The 25,891-nt window shown below is 32.6% G+C and overlaps 5 protein-coding genes and 1 pseudogene across 12 annotated transcripts; 3 read left to right on the top strand and 3 right to left on the bottom strand.

The window, feature by feature from the left end:
• Positions 1-1,063: 1,063 nt before the first annotated feature.
• LOC100814985 (uncharacterized) lies at positions 1,064-3,232 on the bottom strand. 2 transcript variants are annotated; one of them, XM_041009734.1, is made up of 2 exons: positions 2,014-3,231; positions 1,064-1,830 (listed from the first exon to the last, which is right to left on the bottom strand). In XM_041009734.1, exons 1-2 carry the CDS (start codon positions 2,026-2,028, stop codon positions 1,258-1,260), a joined length of 588 nt encoding a protein of 195 aa, XP_040865668.1. In that variant the 5' UTR covers positions 2,029-3,231; the 3' UTR covers positions 1,064-1,257. The 2 variants fall into 2 exon arrangements, with proteins under 2 accessions (XP_040865668.1, XP_014626289.1); XM_014770803.3 differs by having other exon boundaries at positions 1,064-3,232.
• A 3,196-nt stretch (positions 3,233-6,428) lies between these two features.
• LOC100527167 (uncharacterized) lies at positions 6,429-8,192 on the top strand. Its single transcript, NM_001248937.2, has 3 exons — positions 6,429-6,703; positions 7,352-7,449; positions 7,568-8,192. Exons 1-3 carry the CDS (start codon positions 6,661-6,663, stop codon positions 7,838-7,840), a joined length of 414 nt encoding a protein of 137 aa, NP_001235866.2. The 5' UTR covers positions 6,429-6,660; the 3' UTR covers positions 7,841-8,192.
• Positions 8,193-8,897: 705 nt separating this feature from the next.
• On the bottom strand, positions 8,898-11,593 carry LOC100814453 (cysteine synthase 2-like; annotated as a pseudogene).
• A 1,478-nt stretch (positions 11,594-13,071) lies between these two features.
• LOC100500219 (uncharacterized) lies at positions 13,072-13,745 on the top strand. The gene has a single exon (NM_001251750.3). It carries the CDS (start codon positions 13,187-13,189, stop codon positions 13,469-13,471), a length of 285 nt encoding a protein of 94 aa, NP_001238679.2. The 5' UTR covers positions 13,072-13,186; the 3' UTR covers positions 13,472-13,745.
• A 2,736-nt stretch (positions 13,746-16,481) lies between these two features.
• Positions 16,482-19,709, bottom strand: LOC100777388 (two-pore potassium channel 1). Of its 5 annotated transcripts, none has more exons than XM_003519582.5 (3): positions 19,556-19,709; positions 17,271-18,207; positions 16,482-17,172 (listed from the first exon to the last, which is right to left on the bottom strand). In XM_003519582.5, the coding sequence occupies exons 2-3, from the start codon at positions 18,167-18,169 to the stop codon at positions 17,022-17,024; spliced, it is 1,050 nt and encodes a 349-aa protein (XP_003519630.1). In that variant the 5' UTR covers positions 18,170-18,207; positions 19,556-19,709; the 3' UTR covers positions 16,482-17,021. The 5 variants fall into 5 exon arrangements, with proteins under 5 accessions (XP_003519630.1, XP_040865648.1, XP_040865655.1 ...); XM_041009714.1 differs by lacking the exon at positions 19,556-19,709 and adding an exon at positions 19,219-19,549; XM_041009721.1 differs by lacking the exon at positions 19,556-19,709 and adding an exon at positions 19,219-19,549 and having other exon boundaries at positions 17,419-18,207.
• Positions 19,710-20,869: 1,160 nt separating this feature from the next.
• On the top strand, positions 20,870-25,094 carry LOC100813920 (meiotic recombination protein SPO11-1). 3 transcript variants are annotated; one of them, XM_006575647.4, is made up of 15 exons: positions 20,871-21,080; positions 21,176-21,257; positions 21,343-21,442; positions 21,512-21,585; positions 21,685-21,786; positions 22,384-22,457; positions 22,641-22,657; positions 23,138-23,207; positions 23,287-23,323; positions 23,456-23,503; positions 23,611-23,773; positions 23,932-24,037; positions 24,175-24,295; positions 24,384-24,447; positions 24,536-25,094. In XM_006575647.4, exons 2-15 carry the CDS (start codon positions 21,185-21,187, stop codon positions 24,660-24,662), a joined length of 1,176 nt encoding a protein of 391 aa, XP_006575710.1. In that variant the 5' UTR covers positions 20,871-21,080; positions 21,176-21,184; the 3' UTR covers positions 24,663-25,094. The 3 variants fall into 3 exon arrangements, with proteins under 3 accessions (XP_040865638.1, XP_006575710.1, XP_040865641.1); XM_041009707.1 differs by having other exon boundaries at positions 20,874-21,257; positions 23,611-23,669; positions 23,742-23,773; XM_041009704.1 differs by having other exon boundaries at positions 20,870-21,257; positions 22,384-22,454.
• The last annotated feature ends 797 nt before the right edge of the window (positions 25,095-25,891 follow it).

The raw sequence follows: 25,891 nt of genomic DNA, 5'->3' as shown, positions 1-25,891 counted from the left end.
CACAATATTTTTTTTTTTTACGTGATAAGTAAGAAAGTAATCTCTCAAAATTAGATAAGTCTTAGAAACAAAATCAAATGGCATAAGTTAAGAAATTAAATACTTTAGATATTTAAACCCCTTCAATTTACATTGATATTCCGAAAGAAAAAAAAAAGAATTTTTGTATAAGAGATTAAATGCTCGATTTCATCCTTTCTGTGTCTTCTTTTCTATATGTATATATTTCAGTCAAGAGTCAAGGACAAGAAGTCAAGAGTCCTTTCTGGTTTTTCTTTTCCTTTTTTTCCAGTGAGTCCTTTCTGGTTGATTGCCGAAGAGTAAGCTCAGCCCTTATTTTATGGGTCAGAGAATGATAAAGCCCATGTATACAACGGGCTAATAACCCATAAGTCCTCTAAGGACCACGCCACAAGTTTAATGGTTTATGCATTATATTCCTTTTAAGAAAAAATGCTATGGATTTATATTTGTAAAGCTAGAAAAACAATAGTTTGGAAAACAAATTGTAACGACCCTTCTTTGAAAAAATAAACTATCAAATTGCTCGTTAAAATTATCTATCTCTACTCTTAAAAGAAAAAGTCTTTTAAATTACAACCACTAAATTAAAAGTAGTCTTTAAAAATTGTAATTGTCGCCCATGGTCCTAAAACCTTTAGTTCAAATTTTAAGATAATAAATTGTAGATTTCCCAAATATAAAATATTTATCCAACTACTTATTAAAATTGAGAGTACTTTCATAAATGATTTAAAAATAACAGTGCTTTAACAAATAGTTTACTTTATGGCAAAAAAAAAAAAGGCCTTTATTTTGCAACTTGTTGCATGGAAAGTGCACAGACTGAGTCAGCAGCAGACACACTTGGCACATGATTGTATAGTAATGCAGTTAAATAAACTTTCCCGAACATGAGAGGGAACGAGAGATTTAAAGAGGAAAATAGCAAACCAAATTGATGACAAACACTCATAAAAGTTCCTTTGTGGATCTAAAGTCATTCAAACAAAACATAATCATACTATGTTTTGTAATGTGACGAAACTGATAAAATTAAGAGATTTGATTGAGATTAGAACTAGCACTTCATTAAAAAACACGGCTCAAGATTAAAAGGTCGAGTGAATAGAAGAGAACAAAATTTTGGTAAACATCAAGAAGGAAAATAGTTAATGACTAAAACTTCACCTAAAATAGCAGCTCATGATAACAATTAGTAATAAAAGATTAATCACTAAAAATACAATGATCTACTCAGCAAACCAACTCCTTCTCCAATCTCAAATCTTGATGCTTTGTGGATCCCTTGGAAATATCAATCTCAATTAAATTTTCATCCTCATTCATCTCATTAATTTCTGCCCAGAGCTCCGTGAGACCTTGTTGCTTGAAAATGGATTCTGGCAAGAACTCTAAAAAGTAGTTGTTTGGAAGCTTGATTTCAATCAAGCCATCCTCCTCCTCCTCATCAACATCATAATCAAAGACCAAGCTATCAGATATATCAAGATTTTGATCTGTATTGTGATGAATCTTAATACTTTCTTCATCCATGGTTGAGCTAGTAGTGCTTTCACTATCTGATGGAAGTGAAGTATCTGATTGTGGATCAGCTTTTTGCTCATAATACTTCTCAGCACTGAGTACAAAACTTGTATCCATGATATTTCTGCTTTCACAATCTAATGAAAATGAAGACTCTGAGTGTGCTTCAGCTTGCCTCTCAGCAGTTTCATTTTGTTGGATAGTAACATCTTCTAATGAAGGTTGTAACTCCAATTTCTGCTGGTTATCTTGGACAAGATTTTCATGTAGGGACCCTTTTTTCTTTGCCAGTGTGACAAGAAACAAGGTAGATAGAAGAGCAATCAGTAGTGTAAGAAGGGAAGGAGAGGATTCAGAAACTGAAAAGAAAAAGGAAATTGAAAATAGAAGGACGAGAACCAGAATGATTGGAAAGAAACTGGCAAAATAACAACACAGATTGTGACAGATTTGTTGCTTACTTACTTTCACCATGATCATTCACTAGAGAATATACTTCTTGAGTCAAAGCCAAAGCAAATGTAAAGTTCAACCTCACCCAACAAAGACTGCAAGAAGTACTGCTGAAAAGGAGAAGAAGATCACTAGGAAGATTGCAAATACAGTGGCTGAAAAATTGTTCAATCTGTAGTTCTGTACTTTTTTATGACTTGAAAATACAGATTGTGGCACAGCAAAGATATAAGTTGATAATAACTTTCAGCTCCTACCCTGCTTCCTATTTTGGTATAACCAGTTGCTAAAATGTCAAACAGGCAACAAAGGAGGGAAGGTCATACTTTGAATAAGAAGACTCAAAAGATCATAGCTCTGAACCGAAAGAAAAAAAAAATGCTCTTTTTCATCAAAACTGATAAGAGTAACATTTAGTGACATCTGATCCTTGAAAGATCAAGTTCCTTTCCACTGCTGAGCAACTCTACTAGCTAGGAATCCAACTGGCAAGTGCTAATGGAACCGTGTTTCTGACACAAAACCTTTTATTATTTATTATCTGCATCTGATTCTCTTGGGACATAGCAAAGGTGTTTGTTTTCCAACAATATTTACAACCTCAAAGCCTTGGACTTGTCGAATGCATGTGCCAGACATATCTGGCCCCTCCCCACCACACATGGTAAGATACCGAACCCAAGAAAACAAACTTCATCGAAAGAGAACTCAAGAACAAGAAGGACCTTGCTTCTCCCTCTATTTTACTCACAACCAAACAAAACCGGTTTACAGAAACTCAATATACCAAATCAGGAAACAACAAATTTCTCAAAACAACACTTCTTTGCGGAAGTTCCTTTGTTGAGACACTTTCCTAGTTTGACATTTTCCCCATCACATACATCAAAGAAACGTTTGAATTCTTATTAGTTTTTTTTTTTGTAGCAATGAAATTAGAGTGTGATGGCAGATAGACAAAACTTTGCTCCTACACCTACAATTCTTAATTAACAAAGGCACATTAAATAATCAATATTCTGTAATAATGACCCACTTTCTATTATTGTTTAGGCTCTTATTGAGCATTGAAGAAGTAATTGCTTTCAAGTCCTTTTCTCCTTCTGCATCTCAAGCTCATGCAGGCTTTAATGGAGTGGACTGGAGGCCCCATTATGGAAGATATCTAAAAGACTAAAACTAAATCGTTAGGTATCCTCCATTACTATCCTGTTCCACACTAGGTAACATATCAGCTACTAGGACAATTTGGTTACAGTTGCCAATTGGTACAAGGTTTCAAGAGGTTGCGTAAGCAAGACGTGGGTTCAGTAACTTACACAGTTAGATGCCTAGATTTTATTTTTAATTAGATCGATCTAAAACTACTGCTTCATGTATTTACTGAACAAGTCTCTTTTTATTTATGTGGGTATTTTTTATGAAGCACAGAAGCAGGATGGTGCTACTGCTAGTGATTCTGTACCCGTTACACATGCTATTAAGCGTGTGAGTAATTTTAGAAAAATTCATCAAAACTTAGGACAGGTATTAGAAAAACATGGATAATGGTTAAACTTAAACAATTAATATTATGACGTATCAGATTGTAATAATATTCTGTCCAATGAGCATATCAAATCTTGGTGAATAGTTCAAGTTTTAAATGGCAACTTATTAATAATAATGTTATCATATGGATAGGCGACAGCTGACAATTACTGAAGATGGCTACATGCATATTTCTCATGTTTAAGCCAAAAAAATTGGTAGGAGACTTTAAATGATATTATCTTTTTTATTGATTTCTAGAATCAGAAACGTGAATGTCCCTGTCATCTTTTTTAACCTTTTCTACCTTCTTTTATACAATTCTTAGCCTTAATCCCCTCTCTCATAATCATTTGCTCGTGCCTACACAAAGAAATGATGTCATGAAAAAATGAAGGAGAACAACAGACAAGAAAGTCGTGGAAACAGAGGTCATTTACAAAAAGACATCGCATTGGCTTTCTCGTGACTTTGATTGTGTTTCTTGGTGGGAAATCTTGTGGATTATTATGCCTACTCCTTAATCATTAATGTTCTTATAAAAGTCTAGCACTTTTCATGATTTATTTATTAATATTTTAATTTTATTAACTTGTTATCAATAATATTTTTGTGCAATATCACTTGACTATGTTCTTATAAAAGTCTAGCTAGCACTTGTTATCAATAATATTTTTGTGCAATAATATTGTGAGATTAAACTTCTTAATATCTGAAAGTTGAGTGCATTTTTTTTTTCGGAAAGCCAACAATTTTTATTGCAATGAAAAAGGACCATAACCATTTGCTCATTCTCCATACATCGCCCCATCAGTCCAAAATCCATGTGCTTACCATATTCATGTATCCACCGTCCCCCTCACAACAACAAGCATGGCCTCTGACCAATTTGCTGTCAAAACACCATTTATGTGAATCCACTCTGCAGAAAGTTGAGTTCCATTGTTTTGAATTGCAAAATATAATAATTTAAATAAGTGTCTAAAATATTCTCAATTATAAATTTTGCATTTAAAATGTATGTCATGATGAAAAGAATTTATTAATACTGGTGCAAAATAAAGACGCTTTAAGTACTCTACAGCTAACTTTATAATATTTTAATAACCTTATTCGGAGTTGAGTCAAATAAGATGATTAAAGGTGGTAAAGCCTTTTCTAATTAATAAATTTTAACACATACTAGTACATTCTTTATATTCAAATTTAAGATTATTAGTTAAATTAAAATAATTCACTCTTAATTAGTTTTCGTAGTCACTTTATAACATGAATAATTAAATAATGGTGAAATTAAAAATAAGGATATATTAAAAAAATGTATCGATTGTATTCTAATTTGTGTTTAATTAGAATAGAATCTGAACAATAAAAGAAACCAAATACGATAAAAATAAATTTTAAAAATTGAGCTTGTGTTGAAGAGAAAACATTAATTATAACAAGGATTTTCTTCAACCTAAATTTAAATTCTAACATGGAAACATTCTCGACCCTATTATATCTACTATTTTTTTTTTCTCTCTATTTGAGTAAGGTGTATAATTGAATATCATATTGCAAGAAGATTGTGAGTTTGATATTGACTTCAAAGGTTGTTTGTTGATTTTGGTGGTATTTGAGACCGTATAAAGTTGATGACTATACTTTTTTATTAGCTATAAAAATACGCTCTTACAAAGAAACACTCTAAAACCTAACTTAATGACAATTCTAGTAGAGTGAGTAACACAATAAGAGGATGATAGGATCATCTAACTTTATTATCACCTTGTTGTCCATATAATAAGGATAGGATAGAATTCAAAGTGGTTTTTGAAATAGTGGCGTAAAAGGAGTAAAGAATAGGTGTTTTAATTCTTTTTTTTACCACAAGTTTCAATTAAAGTTTGTGAATATAATTTTGAATGAATTTTATTTTATTAATTGAGTTTGCATTTTTTTTTCATTTTAAGTTGAATCTCAAGGAAAAATTAACTCAATTTTCAATTGAATCAAACTATGCCAAATAAAAAGTTTTCTTAGTTTTACTTTTTAATATGCAGAGGCCAACTGAAAATCAAAATACCACTAATTAATTAACAAAACTTTCTTTCACCAATAATCACAATTGAAATTTATGTACATTTTCCTCAATATAAGTAAAAAAAAAAAAAGTAATATCTCATCACTTATTAATTTAATGCATAAAATTGACATTTCTTACACCCCTTTCCTCCCAATTTATATGATGAAATGAATAAGGTTAAACTAAAATTCCAATCCTTATATTTATATATTTTTTCATTGTAAACTATATATTAAAAGAGAATGTAGGAGTCAAAACAAAAATGATACATTAATATAGGAATTAAAATACATTTTTATATAAAAATAAATTAAAAATATAAAATATTTATGGAACAAGAATCAAAAGTGCATTATTAAAAGTAAATATCTAATTTCATATCATTACAACTTTGACAGCTAATATGAATTAAATCACAAATATTTTTATTTTTTAAATTTAACGATATACTTTTTATAATGTTTTTTTCGAAAGAAAAATAATTATTTGAATATCATATTAAAGTTTTAACAAAAACATTTTTTTCATATAAAACTAAAATGTAGACCTGGAATTAAAATAATATTATATAAGGGCAACTTTTAAAAATTACCGCAGTAAAAAAAAACTTTTAAAAATGACCTATTATAAAAAAAACATTTTAAAATTACCTAATAAACAATTGCGAAACTTTGTCTCTTATAGACTGTCAATTATTCTACCAAAAAGGAAAAAAAAAAAAAAAAAGCATATGCTATGGAGAATCCCATTCGAGAATTGTAGTGACAAAACTACCCTTCACCAGTGGAGAACTAAACTACATTTCAATCTTTAAAGTTTAAACAATTCTGCCCGGTGGGGCAATTAAGGTAGGCGATCAAACCAAGCGTGCACAGCGAAACCCTAGCGTTAGGGTTTAAATGTCCTCTCAATTCCCTCCACCGAGAAAGCATCTTTCTCTAAATTGATTGATTTCTTGTGTTTTATTCTCTCAAGATTGGTGTTGGTGAAATTTTGTTGTTCTCTGTTCAATCGGGCCTTATTGCTCACTGCGCCTTCAAATCCATGGTCGTCAGTTTACCATGGATCCCTTTCATCAGATTGAACAACAAGAAGACGAGTGGGGTATGCCATTTTTTCTTTCAATTTCGATTTTTTTTTTTGTTACTTTTCTCTTTTGGTTTCTAAATGAACAAACCGGACTCGAGAAGGGGGAGAAATAGGGGTTGGGAATTGAATGGATATACTGATAGATTCTGTATTAGTCTCAGATTGATTCTTGTTTATTTATTGCATATATGAGGGTCTCATATAATTTTGACAAGGATTGGTTATTAATTAATTCACTGCTATTGTTTGTGGGTTTCTCATGTTATGTGGATTTTATTTTCCGAAGATATTGCTTGTGGCACTCGGTGCTTCACATCCGTGTGGAATGCATATTGTTCCAGCTTAATTTGATATTCAGCTGATTCAAATTTTAACACTGTTTGATTTTCATGTAAATTAGAGGTATTTATTTAGGGTAGGAATCATAATGTCCTAGCATACAGAGAATTTTAGCACTGATATAGGTTTGTTTTTACTTGTTTATGTCTATACTTATACATAAATATAGTTCAGTTTTGCAATTTATTGTGCTGTATGTTTTGCTATGAATGCATGTATCTTGATTCTTAACACTTTCTATTTAGTAATGTTGGGATGGGTTCTTTGGGGACAAAAATTAGCTTTTTTGCTTTTGATCTTGAATGGTTGGACTTTTTTATGTAGACACTGATGGATTTGTGATTCCAAGTTTGGGAATTGAAGATTCAGATCAAAATAAACCTCATGTACATGATGTAGAATCTTCTAATTCTGCAGCACAGGTCAGCTAAAGAAAATTTTCTTATACTAGAGACCATATAATTTTCAGGTTTTAGATTAGATGTTGATAACTTCTGGGAAGACATTGTATATATTCTAACTATATTTGTTTGTGTTTAGGCTAAGAAGGAAGAAAACATCTATTTGGGCCCACATGGAGCGCCTCCTTCCCTAGCAAAACAGCAAGAGCTAAATTCATCCAACCGGAAGCAGAAGTTCAAGCAAAAACTGAAGGAAGCTGACAAGAGAATTAGTGGGACGGGCAGGGAGAATAAGGTGGATAACCTGAGGGAGCTTGTGGGTGGGGGAAAATTATGCATCAACAATGCAAAGGAATCAACCAAGGATTGGTTAGATCCACATTGCCAAGAATCTGAATTTGAGAGGAGGTAATGTCTTCCCACAGACATTTGGCATTATAGAAATGGCATTGGAGATTTTTTTTAGCTATTTTATTCTTCAAGATTTCCTGCCTAGGGTAGCTTTGCTATTCTTAGCCGGTCCCAAGCCCGGATAAAAGGAGAGGGTTGTGTTAGGCTTTCCACAGCCAACGTTAAACTTTGTCGAATCTCTATGACATGAAAATTTTATTCTTCAAGATTGTCAACATAAGCACCTTTTGTTACACAGTTTGATGTCATCTCTCAAAGACCCAAGTCTCAGATCATGTACTCTGACAATAAATTTATCATGAGTTAGTCCTTTGATAATAAAGGTCTTGTGCCTCAAAGTTAATCGTGCTTAACAGGAGTTATTAAGGAGCTAAGTTCACCTTATTTGGATCAAAGGATCAAATCGTGTTCTTCAAACAGGAGTTATTGTTATTCATTCAACAAGAATTAAATGATAAATGAACAATGATCACATGTAAATGTTAGATTCATTTTGATACAATTATCAAATTGTGAATGAACCTCAATTGTACAAATTGTCATTATTACTGATTTAAAATGTATATGGGTTTCAATAAAAAGAAACCAAAACATGCTTTGATGGAAGAAGTTTACTACCGATTTTTCTCTTTTGCTCCTAATTTTATTTATTGAGTTGAGAGCTGATTTAGCAAGTGGGTTTTCCTAGAGCCTTTTAGGCCTTTGTTTTATATATTTCACAAAAAAAAAAAATCATCCAAACATTAATATCAGTATGATAATTTTTTAAAATTTTTATAATAATTATCTTAAAAGTTATTAAATTAAAGATTATTTCGAATGCAAGTTTTTATATTAATCATTAACCTCCAATTTGAATGTCATGTCATCACAATATATATTTTAACTGTCCAACTAAAATAATTTATGCATTTTCCACCCTCTTAAACTTTTTTTCATTTCATTATATGATTGTATTGGACACTTCAATTATTGGTTTGTATTCAAAGATTTTTGCCGTGCACTATTTCCAGCTTCATTAATTTCAAAACGAAGACCGCTGGCCTAATTCATCCCCGTACTGAAACAGTTTGAATTGAATATATTTAGTTTACAACAATTTGGTGATCTTGGCCTAGTTAATAAACCATGAAGACTAACAAAGAATGAGCCCTGTAATACCCCCCAAAACAGTGTATTAATAAGTGTAATATCTTCTATATATCAATATAACTAAACTAACTTCTAGGTGGCCACTCTCATCCAAGGCAGGCACTAAGCACTCAAGTATATAGCAGCTAGACAGTGGCATTAAAATTTCAAAAATCTGAAGAAACCTTCTCATTTGATGCCTAAGAGCTCCAAACCAGTTGCTTTCGGTGTCAAACCAAGCAGAGACAAGTATTCAGCATCATAGAATTTGCTCAAATGTCTCATTCCACTGTCGCAGAGAATGGTTACAATTGTGTGACCAGGGCCAATTGCTTGCGCTACTCTTACTGCTCCAACACAGTTCATTGCAGAAGAACTCCCAAGGAAGAGACCATCGTTCTTCAAAAGAAACCTGATACATCAAAAACAACAGTTGGTGAAACATTCAGTCTGGTATCACTTCATTTCATCATTTCTTCAAGTTTGACACAAAAGAACAAAAAATCGCTAAAAATAAGAAAAGTAGGATGGTTTACAAAAGAGTAAGTAACAACCTAGACATTTCAACAGCCTCCCTATCGGTGCCTCTAAAGGCCCCATCAAGTTTTGCCATTGCAAAATTCCTTGTTATCCTGTTAATTCCAATTCCTTCCGTTATAGTGTCAAATGGATTCTTAAGTCTTCTTCCATCTGCCTCCTCTTTGGTGTACATCACCGCCCTAGTTACCCTATTAAACAAACCAGAGCCAGGAGGATCTACGAGGAAGCACTTGATGTTTGGATTCTTTTCCTGTTGAGAACATAGAACAAGAAACAACTCAGACAACTTTAACACTCAAAACGACAACATCTACAACGTGGAGGAAGGGGGGTTGTGGTGAACCTGAAGAAACTTTGAAACACCAGCCACAGTACCACCAGTGCCTGCTGCTGAAACAAATGCATCCAACTTTCCATTGGTCTGCTACCAAATCTCAGGCCCTGTACCCTCATAATGGGCCCTGAAGTTCGCTAGGTTCTCAAACTGATCAGCAAAAAAGCCACCTTGGCAATCTTCAGGAAACAGAGAGCTGTAACTGCATCCATCAGATTCATAACCATTTATTTTCTCGGTGTCCTCCTTGCCATTCAATTGTTGTGAATTTGTACGCTTCAATGCAAACTCATTTGCTTCAGATGCCCGTCTTCTTGCGATTTGACAAAATGGTCTTTGTGGGTAATGGACACCGGTCTCACTCTTTCAACAGTTGCCCCAAGGGCTTCAAGTATTTGAGACTGAAGGTTGGTTAACACAAGACAATCATAAATCACATACAAATCTTAGAGAGATTTATGGCTATATTAATTTCACAATAGAGTTTGCTTGATTATAAAATACTTTCTCAATGGCAGCATCATCCGGAATAACCACGTGGGTCCTGCATCCATACGCAGGAGCAATAGTGGCAATGCTAATGGCAGTGCTTCCAGCACTCCCTTCAGTGACAATTCCATCTGGACGTAGCTGGTCAGATTCCAGAGCCTGTGCAATCAATCGTAGGAGAAATCTTAAGGGTGAAATTGTTATGACTTAAGCATAAGAGGAAAGTCCAACCCAAAAGACTAGTTTGTCAGATAGAAGAGCCTGATGACTTAAATATCACATAAAACTAGTTATTCTATGCCACTTGATGTAGAACTCATAATATATATCCTGTGTCATATCATTAAGTGTTTAAGTAAACATAAACACATGCTTAGGTGTAAATAACATAATTGAGACAATTATATTTAGAATAATTGCACTGATCATACAGGTGGTACAAGTATATGTATATGTGTATCAGATTGGGAATGAATGAATGAATAGTATGAGATAATTGACATTCCATCCCAAACAGTGAATAACAGAAGAAGTGAATGATTGAAATAAATAGATATAGAGCAGTAGTTTAACCTCTTGAATAATATGAACAGCAACACGGTCATTGACGCTGCCTCCGGGGTTTAAGAACTCGCACTTGCCGAGAATCTGAAGAGAAATAAATAAAAAGGTTGTGAGTGGAATTGGAAAAGAGAATGAAGGGAGCATAGAGAGAAAGATATATACTTGGCAACGGCGGAGAGGCTGTTGATCCGAATCATCAAAGGAGTGTTGCCTATGGCGTCCACCTTCTTGCTTGATTTGTTGTTCTTCTTCTTAGAGATGAAGATGACAGCACCAACACCAACGCAATAACAACGTCAAAGTCCCACTTATAATAACAGTTTTAAATCTCTTAAAAATCTTGTACCCTTGTATTGCAAGAATACCTATGACTAACCATACTATTCACACTTAGGCAATTACTTAAGGCACCTTATTTTTTCTTGGTGCACCCAATAAATTTTAATATTTCAAAAAATGCTCTTATTTATGATAACTTCATATCATCTCAATTCCTTTAAATAATTTTAATATCTCGAGTGATTAGTTCTTGACTCTTGATTGAAAAGTGTCATATTTTACCAAAAAAAAAACTCTCAACTCCTTCCTTCCCAACTCGAATCTTTTGTGTCCCTTGTTGCCTCCGCAGTCCCAGTGTCGTGTTCTTTCCTTATCTCTATTCGTCACTTGGCCTCCGATGTTTTTACTTCCACACATTATAGATTCGTCTATCTGTAGACTGTAATGTATCTTGTTCAATTGGCACTTTTGTTATTGATTTGATATATCACTCAAGTAAACTTGAACACAACTTGGTTTGTCATTAATTTGGCAAGATGTGTAACAATTAAAATTAACTTACTTTGCTCTCAATTAATGACATATAGTGTATATATGCATGTCATTCTAGTATTCTAACCCTTCTTAATCATTCTTAAATCAATCTTGATTATTTTAAGTGGTGGAATTTGACTTCTCCAAAGCGAGGAGAACTCTAAAGTGAAAGAAGTATACTTTAAAAGAAAAAGTGCAATAATAACCATTAATTATATAAAGTTTATTTCCTTAACAAAATTCAAGAGGGGTAATTATTTTTAAAGTATTTTTTTCAAATTTAAATTTAAAATGTTTTTCTCTCTTTTATCTTCTTTTTTCTAAACTAAAGAGGGGTAAAATTTTTCCAGCAAAAATAGCAGCAATATATAGTTCGAAAATAATAAATGATCACGAGCAACTAGGGCAACACCTAGCACGTGCAGGCCTAAGCTCAAAGAATGAGAAAAAGGTAACAAGCCAATGTTCAAATCTACTATCACACCGCCAAAGTCATGACTCAGGACTCATGAATGATTCTTTCAGTCACACTTTTCCTCATAAATTCAAAGACGTGGAAATATAGAGAACTGTAGTGCAAATTGTGCAAGGGTGTGAGGTACACACCAATTGAGGACAGATGTACTGCTTAGGAAGAATCACTTTCAATTCATAACATCATAAACTTGTCACGTTTTTTGAATCACCATTTCAATGCATATGAGAGAAAGAAGAAAAAGATAATAAGTTAAATTTTTTATTGATAAAAAATTAATAATTAATATTTGTCAATAAAAAAATGTAATAGAATGATTTTTATATTTTTTTATAAGATCATATCTAACTTATCTTAAGTAAAAATGGAATTAAATAGGATTATTGCGTTTTATTGGTATACTTAATATTTGCAACTAATAATCCTAAATATATAAGAGAGTTTTATTAATAAGATGGGATGAGATTGTTTAGGGCATATGTTTAATTTTCTATCCAATTTGTCGTTACATGAATTTCGAAGCGAATCCAATGGTCTCATACAAACTAAATGCGTAAAAGAAAGAATAAAAATGTTTCATTACAAACTTTTTTTGTTATCGACATCCGTTTCCCACGGATACACAAACGTATGATCTTTCTTGAAGTAAGTTAGAGAATCTTTTTCTTTAATTTCATTATTTTCAATATATGAAATTAAATGGTATAATTTTCGAGTAGCTTCTGTCCGTTTCAACTTTAAAAAAAAAGAAGAAGAAGAAGATTATGGGAGCAGTATTATTTTAATTAAAAACTCTACGGAGCAAAGTACGGTTCACACGTGAACCAAAAGAAAAATGCTAGTATAGTAGTAAAGTAACTGGGGGATAAAATGGTGATTATGGGAGTGTAAAACGAGTGTGTTCCCCTGACTCAAAATAAAAAAACCCAACAAACAAAGCAAACGCTTGTGTCTGAGAGAATCTGTGCACAGAAAAGGCAACCCTCACTCACATAATTTCCATGGAGATCCCAGAGAAGGTGGTCAAGTTCAGATACCATTTTCTCGGGGCAATGCTCTTCTCTCTCGTGATCATGGCCCCAAGATTCATGACCCTCTTGACCTATTTTTGGCCACTCTTCCTCTCCACAGCTCTAGTCCTTGCCCTTGTCTTCTTCTTCGCCAAGACTTCTCCTTTACACTCTGCCGACGCTACTTCCTCCCTCCACAACGCCGGGGAAGCCCTCCTTGATTACGTCGCCGGCCACCATGACCTGCCCCTGGATACTCGCCACAATTCCGACTAATAAGGTAGACACAGTGCTCCTTAATTATGTACTCTGCTACTGTGCCAGTGTCAATGCCAATGTTCCAACTTACAATGTAATGTCGTAATCCTTTCATTTAACTCTACGGGGCTGTAATGTACGTAACACTGATTAATTTACTTCTTCTCATGCTAAGTTAAGTCATGTCAAATTTTAACAGATCAAAATCGTTATCTTTATTTTAAAAGTATTAATTTAAGGCGACTGTTGATCAGTGAAAGAGGTGTGCAGTGTAGTGTCGGTCACAATCGTGATTATATTAGAAGAAAACTAGTGAAAAAAATGTCGGTTCATTTAATTAATGTTTAAAATTAATTAAATTAATCGCAACTAGAATGATATTTTTTTAAAAAAATATACTAATTATACCAGCGATTTTGAATATTTCAAGCCCAAAACAGAATTTTACTCGATTATGATTATTTCTTGGCTTTCATCTCTCTCTTTTTTGTTGAATGGCTTTTATCTCTTTAATTTCTTATAATTATCATTTTGATTCGCAAGCTGGCATTTTAACGGTTGAGTTGTGTACTAATGTTGTAAGTCGTAACTTTCTCGTTTTTCCTTCAAATTATTTTGGCTGAATAAATCGCTAAAATATGAACTGAAAAATGGAGTTGCGGCTGTGGCAGAGTCTTTTTGAAAAGGAAAAAAAAATTGACAGTGATGGCAGTGTTTGAGTGTGGGTGTGATCGTGAATGATGATGAGATATGCGGTACATGTTCTGTTCATTGACATTATTGGTGAAATAATGCTTAGGTCACCAACGGCTAATATTTGCTAATTGCTACTATTGCTAATGCTAGGGATACCCGCGTATTGCTATAATTGTGTTGCTTTATTGTGACCTGTTTCTAACGGACACCACCCTTCTCTCTATTTCTTACTCTTTTTGTTTTAACAACTCATGTTTTAGATAGGAAGAAAAAATCTTCATCAATAGTTCAACTTTAGCATTTGTTTAGAAACGTAATTTCGACTTTTCAAAGTTGAACCAAACACCAAAGTATTTAAGTCAATGTTTCATTTTGACCAGTTACTAATTTCTTTTAAAATTCAAATAAAATTTGGTTGCAAATTATTTTGAATATTAAATAAGTTAATCTAAATAGAGTTCTAAAATACTAATGTACTAGTATTTTTTAATGATGGGAATCTATTAATCGGTCTCGAAAGTTGTGGAACCGTCGTACTCGACAATCCATCACGTGCCATCCATATTAGTTGCTGAGTGCTCATTTGTCAATTACTCGTCAGGGAACAGAATTCAGATGCCCTGAAAATTGAAAAAGTAATATTATGAGAGAAAAAAATATAATACTAATTAATTAATTCTAAAGTAAATATACTAAAAACTTTAATCTAAAAAATGTTATTTTAATGTAGTATTATCTTCGCATATTGTGAATCATCTTGTTTTGAAGGGAGCTTCCTTGCTGCTATCCACTAGTGTGTTTGGTAGAACACTGATTAATATTGAGGTTAGTATAAGTTACACTTTAATTATTCTCAACATAAATAAACCTCTTAAAATTGATGAATAAGTGTGAAAATGCGTTTCAATGATTTTTTTCATAACTTTCAACAATTAATTTTTAACATATACATATTATTAAATATTTTAGAAAATTAAGTGAACTTTAAACACTTTTATTATTATTGACTTTAAAATGTTATCTACATTCTTTATCTCAATTTTTAAGAACACAGAATAATTTTTTAGTGAAGATGTATGTATATTTTCAAACAATAAATGAAAAAGGATGTAATTTAAGTATCGAAAGTGGAAAGCGTAATTTAGTCTTTTTAGTGATAATCTTACGCTGAAATAAACCGGTAAGAATATTTAAAAAACTCTTTTGTTATCTTTACAGGTTTGAAATATTTAACTTTACTTAAAGCGAGAGGAAAATTATGTTGCAGGGAGCAGAGATATTCATGCAAAGAAAAGAATTTTTGTCAAACTGTTAATGTCAGTCACCTACCAAATTTGATATGATAAATTTGAATTGAAACAAAACTAAATTTATCAGTATTTTATGTACGAATTGTTCTCCGTCTTGAATCTGTTTATATCTATTTGTCTTTGTGCAAGTGAATCGGATTATATGTCTTTGCAGATGGGTGTAATTGTGTAAAAGTGATGAATAACTGATAACATAGGAGACAATGGCACGCAAATACCATTATTTAAAGTTTGAAAAATTCGTCGGCTACTCAATGATGTTAATGGTGGACCAATACCATTTTTTTGAAATTAACTGCAGTTCACAAACAACAAACAAGCCAGGAACCTTTCTGGACAGATCATAGATAAAGGGTTCAAAAACCAGTAGTAGATAACAGCCAGACAACTTTAACCCATGCTTAATTTTTTATAATAATTTAAAAAGTGTTGTTTTTTAGAAAATGAAAATCTTCGACCATCAAAGATTCTGAAAAATAAAAACCTCTCGTATAGTACTGTTTTAGAAATTAAATATAAAACTTAAAGAAATTTTAAAACGAATTCTTTAAAAAAAAATTGGGAGTAAAGTTTATTCAAACTTCACTAAATCTTCTGTGCACTATTAGTAGTTGCTCAATCATGAATAATCGCACACATTTACTTTCCATCTGTTGTACTCGAGTAAATTCTAACTTTTAAAAACTTTTGTAGAAAAAAAAAACACAGTTTAAAGCTAAAATTTTAGGTTTGAGTAGAAATTTTTAAAAATAACAATCGATTTTTAATTTTAATTTTAAAATTTTTTTAAACCATTTTCTAAAATATCATTAGTTTCAAAGGAACTCATTTTAAAAGTGTTATATCATATTAAAATTAGTTTAAAAGTATTTTTATGTGACTATAAGATCAGCAACAACGATAACGATAAAAATACCAGTAATGATCATGATGATAATGACCATAGCAATAATAGTGGTGATGGAGGTGTCATTGGTAGTGGTGTTGGTGATGATAACCAATGGTGATGACGTTGGTGGTGGTAGTAGTAATTATAGGTGTATAATTGTCAAAATGTATTTTGTTTTGCAATTCATCCACAATATCAACATTAAACAGGGGTATTTAAAAAAAAAATTATGACTCAAGTCAAACGTGATGAAAAACTACTTCCAAATGCTTCAATGAGACTTGAGTCCACAATTTAGAATCATGTTTCCAACACACATCCAAGGATTCCAAGCATCTTGGTCAATGCAGAAACCATGTGTGACTCATCCTAAACTCAAGTAATGTGCTTTGAACTGAATGTTCCGATTTCATCTATGTATTTTAAGCAGTTAAATACAAAAGACTCTGAAGCTTAAACTTTTAAGCTTATATACTTACATGATATGCATAAGAAGCTCCTTGATCAAGTAGTCAACAAATCGATAGTATGAGACTGACCAATAAACGCCAATCCCTTCAAGAAATTTCAGACTTTCCATGCTCATCAAAGTTCTGCTATGGTGTGCATTACGTGATCAAAGTGAAAAATAGGAACACTCGGTACCAACTTGGTGCAATGTTAATGTGTTGGTCTAAGATGACTGAGCAAGTGTTATATCCGAAGTTGATAGTGTGCCAGAATCATCAACATCAAGCTGTTCAAACTCCTGCATCACAAGTGATATATCTTCTTGACTAATCTTCCCCATCTCTTTGAGCTTATAAATAACGAATTCCGCAGCCCTATGAGAAACAAAAGAAAAGAGATAAAAATGAATAAAGCCATGTTTATCATTGGTAGTATAACAATATATATGACTTTGAAAGAATGCTCAACAAACCCAACAGTCCCATCCTCATCAAGATCTGCAGCCTCCAAATCTAAATTGGTCACTTTCCTTGTAAGTACCCACTTGACAAGTTCCTTTTGTCTGATTTCAGTGTTTAGTTCAGCAATGTAGACGAAAAGCTGAGCTAAAGTAATAGTACCTGTCAATATCCAAAACACAGCAAATATTCTTCCTGCTTGAGTTGAGAAACTTTGATCCCCATAACCCAGTGTTGTAATTGTAGAACAAACACAGTAGAATGCATCTATAACATCCAATTTCTCAACTGTGACCAAAAAAATTGTCCCCACGATGATGAGAATCAAAAGAAGGGAAAAGACTAGAAATAATTTGTATCTTGTTTTATTGGTCTCAACCTCCCTTAAAATTTCAGTTGAACCAATTTTTTGGTGCATGCGCATGGCTTTAACTAGCAAAAGTTCTTGTTTCTCAACTAAGTAGTCTGCTGCTTTGCTTACAATTAGTCCAATCAATGCCATCCCAGAGAAAACAAAAGCACATGCAAGTAGTTTTGCAAGGTGGCTATTTGGCACAAGGTCTCCATATCCAACAGTGGTCATTGTCACAATTGTGAAGTATAAAGCATCAAGAATTCCATCTGTTTTCTGCCCCTTAATCTGGTTTCTGACAAGGTAGAAGATTAAAGCACCTACACCTAAATAGACTGCAAGGTAGATAGCCATTCTTTTAAAACTTGGATGCAAATTCTGAAATATGGATGCAGTACGAGGAATTGATTCATTGCAATTTGTCTCTGTAGGAACAAGCTCTGCGTGAGGAGCACTTCTAGAACGGAGGAGCCTTCTCTTGTTTAATAACTGCTGTTTAGTCTTTTGAGTCGCATCAAGTGATCCTGACAGCAAGGGATCCTTTGCACCATTGTTGGCCATGCAGAGGAATTTAGAAACAAGGATCAGCAATATAGGACCTGATTCAGTTGCAAAACAGTTCAAACTAGCAACATCAGTCAAATAAGGAAGGAATGTAAATGAACATCCATAAGCCATTATTAGACTTGTAACTGTAAGTATTAAAAAGATGAAGCATAAAACTTAAATTCATTCAAAGAGCTTTCACAAGAAAAATAAACTAGTATGCTCAAATACATACTACAATAGGTGCCAGAGATCAATAAAAGTTCTACTTCAGCTTACTAACACAAATGCAAAATGAGCTCGTTTGGATCATCACATACAACTGATACAAGCCATATGGATCTCCTGAATGGCGTACCTTCATTTAAAGAAAAGGAAGAAAATGCATCCAATTCTTCTGAGCTAGTGACTTTGTAAGCAAAATAACTAATAGGCCATAAAAGTAGCATAATAGCATTGAAATACAATGACTTTGCCCATAATATTCTTGATGCCAAAATTAAAAAAAAAAATCATAGAGCAACGCAACTAGTGAACTAGGACTTCCTATTTACCTCTCTATTTCCTAACCTCAGTCAAATCACTTCAAATTCTAATGAAAGTTACATCAGCCTCATCATATTGAACATTCCCAGTTTAGTTCTCATTACAAAAAAAATAGAATAAAAGGGAACTGAAAAAGTAAGAAACATGAGGTCAAATAATTTTTGTTTTGGAAAAACAACGGAGCTTTGAAGTAAATTCCAATTTCTTTGCTCAGTCCATTAGTCATCTCACAGAATTTCACCCTCACAAGTATTTTCCACTAGTCATGGGCAATCCTCCAAGACAAAAAAGTTCGCAACAACAGTGACCCAAAATTACACAAACAAGTCAGGGGGGTATGCCTTCAAAATAACAACTTGCAAGAGCCATCCCGAAGGAAATGAAATATGGTTCAAGATCACAATCTAAAAGTTGAAAAGAAATACTCCTTGACAAAGACTTAAGACAACATTGATGCATTAAATTTTGGAGAAACTAAATTAACATAGTGGATCAGAGGGAAGGACAACAGTTAATACTTAAAGGTTGATCGTGTGGAGGACTTATCCAACTGCAGTTCTTGTCAAGGAGCATTAGATTTCCAGAAATAGCAACAGTGCAACACAAGTTCAATCTAACACTAACACACTTTTTACAGAGAATAAATCTGCAAAACTTAAAGGTCATGGATGACTAATCAACAACAAGTTAACAGGCAAAAGAGAATTCAAACGAAACAATATGCAGTGGTAATTCCGATCAAGTAGGAATCGAGCTTGTAAAAGAAAGACATGTGTGGAACTAAGAAGCCAAAAGGAAAACAAACCCATCACAATAACAACAAATGTAATTCGTAATTGCGAGGAAAGTTCTGACCTTTGAAGTGGTTTGTTGTGGTTGCTGAAGGAGATGAGATATGAATATGTCAAAGGCTTGTGAAAGAATGTGATTCAGTGCAAGTGGATCCCATATGATCTAGTTTCTCCATAATTAATCATGAATCAATTCCGCGTTAAAGAGAATTTGTTTGTTAAGTGTTATAAAAATAAATAAATAATTTTAAAAAGACAAAAAAAAAAGTTCCCATATATGCGGCCCACTTGGCAGTTGTTCCAGTTCTTTCAAGTTTCAACCATATTTTGACTATTTTTTAAGGCTTGTTGTCAGGAAAGAAAAAGGACATGGTTTCCCATTTATTCATGGATGACTGACGACTTAAATGTTTATTTAATATGATATTATTAAATGATAATTTATTTTAAAAATTTAATAATAAAATTTATTAAAATGAGACAAAGGAACTTATTAAGATAATACATACTAAAAGATTTATTAAAATAAGTTAAAAAGTCAACAACATTTGATACTTTATACTAATAACATAATAATAATAAAAAGTTAAAAATAATAGTCTTTTCAAAGTAGTATTTACATTTGAAAGATATATATTTATATTCTTTTCAAAATTTTGATGATAATCATGTTACTATTTTAGATTTTACAATGGCTCTTGCTATTATAACCTCCCCAACCATGATTTTTTATATTTTTTTATAATAAATTGTATTGATACTAGATATAAAAAACATAGTAATGGTAAATGAAATAGGACATATATAAAAAATTGGTGGGTTTACAACTAATCAGCGTAATGTATATTTTAACATATTTTGAAGAATACCAACTTAGGACTAATAAGTTTTAGGACTCATTTTTTGAATGATAATTAATTAATTATGATTAAAATATTGTTGAATAGTTTGTTAAATGAATTGTAATTGTATTTTTAATCAATATTTTTATATTCATTATTTTTTATAATCAAATAAAAAACAGCTAATCGATACAAATATATGCACTTATAGAGCACCTCTAACACAAAGTGTTAAATAGAAATAACTCAGACAACAACCCATTTTAGTATATTTGGCCACTAGAGAACAACCATAGGATGAGAGAGAAAATGTTTGAGTTGCTTTGGTCCTTTGGACAGCACTGTTCTCTATAAAAAAGTGAGGCCCAAAATTTTTATTTTGAATCATTAGAGATAGAAAAATATAGAAGAGTAAGATATTTTCGGGATAATGGATGATATCAAGCCCCAACTCTATCCAATCTCTTCTATAATTGAAGAGTAGTAAGTTACAAAATACTATTAGATACAATAACTAATAACCCAAACCAGTTGCTTAAATAGAGATGTTGTTTCATACAAAGCAAAATAAAAGCTATGCATACAAAATTATGAGAAAATAGGCAAGATTACCAAGTGTGAATATGAGTAATTTTTAAAGTATCCTTGGAGCTTGGGCATTTACATTCTTACGTGTGCTTGCCAAAGTATTGTATTGGTTATTGAACAATATAGTGGTGGTAACTTCGTAAGGGGAAGAACTTGGAGGTAAAGTTGAGCATTTTTTTTTTATGCAAAATTAAAACCTTCATCCAAAAGAATCAAATATTCATTCATTCATATATTAAAATTAACATTCGAAGAGGCCAAAAATGGAGGGAAAGAGGACGAGGTTCCAGTCGGAGTCACAGCCACAGAGCGTAATTCTACTCACGAAAATCAAAGGTTACGAAACCATTCAAATTAAACAAATCATTCTTCGCGTTCCCCTCCAATCTCGATCGAAGAATCGTTTTCTCTGCATTTTCAGAATTCACTCGAGCTTTGCTCGCAGACCTCACCAACGGACGCTCACCGCTCATTCTCATCGATCGCTTCAGAAGCTACTGCACCCTTTCCAACTCCAACTGGTTCGATTCTAATCCCAACCAATCACCGTTTCACCTCTTCGTTTCTAACACAAATGTTTCGCAATGCAGCTTTTGTGCCTCCGATTTGCCGTGCGGAAAGGAACTTCTCACGCTTCGCAGGAAATCCCACGCCCACAGACTAGGTCAGATTTCTTTTGTTTTTCACAATGTTTTGGTTATTCTTTTAATTATTTACGAGAGGTGAAATTGTAGATACGATTACGATACTCTCATGCTTTCAGCTGTCATGTTGAGAGTGATGCTGATAGTTCAGAAACTTTTGCAAGAGAACAAGCATAGTTCCAAGAGAGACATTTATTACACCTATCCTTCTGTATTTTTGGGTGAGTCTTTCAATTTGCAGCAGCATGAAATTATATATTCTTCACTGTAACTTAATTTGATGATGAATGAGATCCTTTGGTTGGAAGTAGAAGTCGACTCGAATTAACATTTAGGTGAAAGATTGCCACAAATTGTGCAATGCAATGTAGTATCCCATATTGAAAGATGGAATTGCGTTTGGCAATTGTGATTCAGGACTCAGTAGTTTATGGCTTCAACTGTCTTTCTCTTCTTAGTGTTTTGTGGATTGGTTGTTACTATAACTTTGTGTTGTATGAGTTCTAGCCTAGGTTCTACAAGGTTGTTTCTCTACGACTCTACAGCTGCATGATTGAAATCAACTCATTGGTTTTACTTGGTTTCATTTCTACTTATACAATTGTCCACACGTATAAAAAAGCTCAAATGTTTTCTTGTGACAAAAGTTTGCACAAATGTACCATAATTCTTTGTTATACTCAGGTTTAAATTGTCACGATCTTGGACATTATGTTATTTAAAAGTCAGTGCCATGACCTGTTAAAAGTTTATCGTAAAGGTTCAAGTGTTCAACTTGCCCATGACACTGTGATTTTTTTTTTTTTTTCACAATGCAGATCAGTCGGTGGTTGACCAAGCAATTAATGATATATGTATTCTTATGCAATGCAGTCGCCATAACCTTAATGTGGTAGTTTTTTGCACTATCGTTTTTTGCCAATTTTTTTTTGGTTTGGCTCTTGGTGAATTTTGGTGGATAAAACTTCTCTGAGTTTCTGATATGCTTGTTTAGCTATTTATTTGTTTGAAATAGAAAGTTATCCGTGTTTAATGTTTGGGATGCTTATACTTCGTTTATTTTCATTTTTTGTAGGTTTCTGCAGGGAACGGGTACAAAATGAGATCACAGTCAATCTTGGAAAATTCACTTTTTTGTCAGAATTTTCTTAATAATAATAGTAGCAGTAGTTTTATTTTTACATATAATACTATTTCATGAATGTGTGTACATTTTTGTATAAAATAAAATCTCGCCACTGGCGTGCCTAAAAATTGTTATGAAGTTCAAAGGACACGTATTTTTAATCTACTACTTTTTTAGAGTTATGAGATCCCCTGTTTTTATTGACATCATAATTGTAATTGATGATAGTGAGAAAATATGATTCCATCAAACGTATATTAATAAGGCTAGCATATGTTGAATTCTGTCATCAGAATTCTCCTTTACTACTGCAGTAGTAATTATTAATTTTCTCAAAGCTGGTAATTTTTTCCTTTTATTGAGTTTTTCATATTATAATGATGTGTGCAAATGTGTTTAACTGGCAAGTGGTAAGACTTTTGGTAAGACTTATGTTTCTGCTGTAGGTTAATTATGGGCTGGATAAGATTTTCTGAAGGAGAAAGGATATTTGATTGCATAAGTTCTCCCAACACTGTAAGAACTAAGAATTGATCTTAATGTAGTAAATAACTTTACCATTTAAACTACATTCAGGCATTTGCCTTTTCTGCAGGCCCACCCTGTTCCTGTTCATGTTGAAGAAGTTCAAGGTATCCTAATTTCTGGGTGAAAATACTGCAACTGTTTAGTTTCCTTCTTATAATTTTATTTGGTACTTCATTTTAACTTAAAATGCAAAGTGATTAGAAATGGGGAGAAACGTTGCTTAACCTTGTGCATAGATATCATTAGTCTTGCTCAATACATATTAGTTGTGGAGAAAGAATCAGGTAAGCAAATGCTTTTGTTTTGGAGAAAATAAGAGAAAAAAAGTATAAGATTCTTCCCCAACGTACTTTCTATTGAAAAGACCGTCCATGTTGAACTTCATTATCAGTTTTCCAAAGGCTAGCAAACGACCAATTCTGCAATGCAAATCACTGTATTGTCATCACTGTAAGCAATCTTCTGAAGACATTAGTTTCTTTTGCAACAATATTTCTTTGTTTGAATTCTATCTTTATTCAGGGAAGAGGTTACCCGGATATTCCTACAAGAAGGTGTGTACTTTTGTTTTCATATACTTAAGTTGTTATGCTATGAAGCCATAAGTCAGCTTGCATTTTCATTTTGCATTGCGAATGTGTCTGTTTGTGTGCACAATTAGGAACGTACATGCTTGGCCTTTCTTTGATTTATGCATTTTGTATCCTAGCAGGTTTTTGCGTCTTCTGGTTGAGAATTTGTGCCTACCTGCTTATTGCTTGGTAGATTGTGATCCCTATGGCTTTGACATCTTAACCACTTACAGATTTGGTTCAATGGTTGGTATTTATAAGTTTATCATTATAGAGATCTGAATATAAAATGTGCAGGATCATTGAGTCGCTTGAATCTCTGTAATGGCTGAGTTAAAGTTTCATATCCTGCCTGACTAATCTATTGTTCACGATTATGTTAGCAAATGGCCTATGACACGAAACATCTTCGTGTCCCAGAGATACAATGGCTTGGAGCTTTTCCTTCTGATTCTGAGAGATATTTTGTTCCGAATCAGTGTCTCCTTCCATTGACTGCTGAAGGTAAATAAGGATATTACTTGTAATGCGTCAGATTGACCTAGTTACATATCTGATCTAATAAATACCGTGCTCTCAATATTCCTTCTAGACAAAAGAAAAGTTGAAGCCATGCTACTTAGATGCTACCTTGAAAGGGAGGTACCACAATGGAGGTATTGTTCATATACATTCCAAAACATTTTTCTTTTTGTTCAACTGGATTGGAATTGTATGCTGTGTATCTTATTGTTTGTTATGAAGGTTGGAGCTACAGTTGATTCTGCAAAGAGGAGTAAAGTTTGAGATTGAAGCCTTATCTGTGCACGCACTTTCATTCTTGTCAGAGTCTTACATACCATCTAAAATTGAAGGTAAATTGATAATGTAGCATGCTGGACATTTATGTGTCAAGCTCTATACAAGCAACTGGACTAGGGCATAATCAGAACATGCCATTTGTTACGCTTTCTGGAAGATTAAACATTTAAACGATTTCCTGCTGACTCACGTCCCACACAAAGTTATTACTCGTGTCTTTGATTTGTATTTTCGAAATTCCGCTCGTTTTGCAAATGGTAAATTACTAGTCAGTGGGGGAATGGGCTCTTTTGGCATGGCGGGGTCGAAATGGGTGTTTAGTTTAGGACTACTGCTGCCTGCATTTTTTTCAGTTGCTGCCTGCATTCTCTATCAAGTGAAACATGTGAGCAGATGAAATTATTCTCACATTTTGTTAAATTTGCACTTCATGTGTTTTTTTATTTACATCTGATATTCTCTTTGTATTAACATTGTTAACTAACGTCAATTGAAATATCTTATCAAATGAAATTGTCCTATCATTTTTGTTAAATACTCAATGATAAATTAACGATTGATCCTGGGAAAGGACATTTGTTAAGGTAATAATAGTTTTTCCTTTAATATTTGATTTTTGTTTCATTGTTGCTAACACTTTAAGAAGATCTAGTTTTTGATTGAGACACTATATCAAACACCTAGACATAAAAAATAAATATTTCAAATAAAGGAGTTAAAAATATAAATGTAAATATTTCAAAAATAAATATTTCAATTAGTAGATATCATTAGACATAAATTTTCAATAAAAGTCATGTGATCAATATGTGTCTATTTTATATTAAATTATTAGACATTATGTAAGAGAGAGGATTCAGAGTTTAAAGTGAGTTAAAAAATTAATGAGTTTTTATATGATGCAAAAAAGGAGGAGTATTCAATGTAATTAAAAAATAAAACACAGGATGTGAATGTAATTTACTTTTTTTATTAATAACAAGGTCAATTTGTTTAATCTTTAATGAGACATTATTAATCTTAAGTTAAATTTGATTAAAGTGTAATAATTTTTAAAATGATTAATATTATTTTATAAACAATATAGGTAAGAAAACATGTTTTCTTATTTAACAATAATTGGTGTATATTATATTTAAAACTTTTTAATATTAAAGATGATGGAGTCCTGTTAGAGATAAAAATAAAATAAAATTGTAACCTTTCAGAGTGTAGTAAATAATTTTTTTGAAAGGTAAATAATTTTTTTGCTGATATAAAGGGGCTAACGCCCAAAGCAACAAAATAAAACTGCACAAT

The sequence above is a fragment of the Glycine max genome, chromosome 2 (genome assembly GCF_000004515.6).
Source record: "Glycine max cultivar Williams 82 chromosome 2, Glycine_max_v4.0, whole genome shotgun sequence".
In the NCBI taxonomy this organism is placed as follows: Eukaryota; Viridiplantae; Streptophyta; class Magnoliopsida; order Fabales; family Fabaceae; genus Glycine; species Glycine max.
This window is presented reverse-complemented; position numbering and strand designations above follow the sequence as displayed.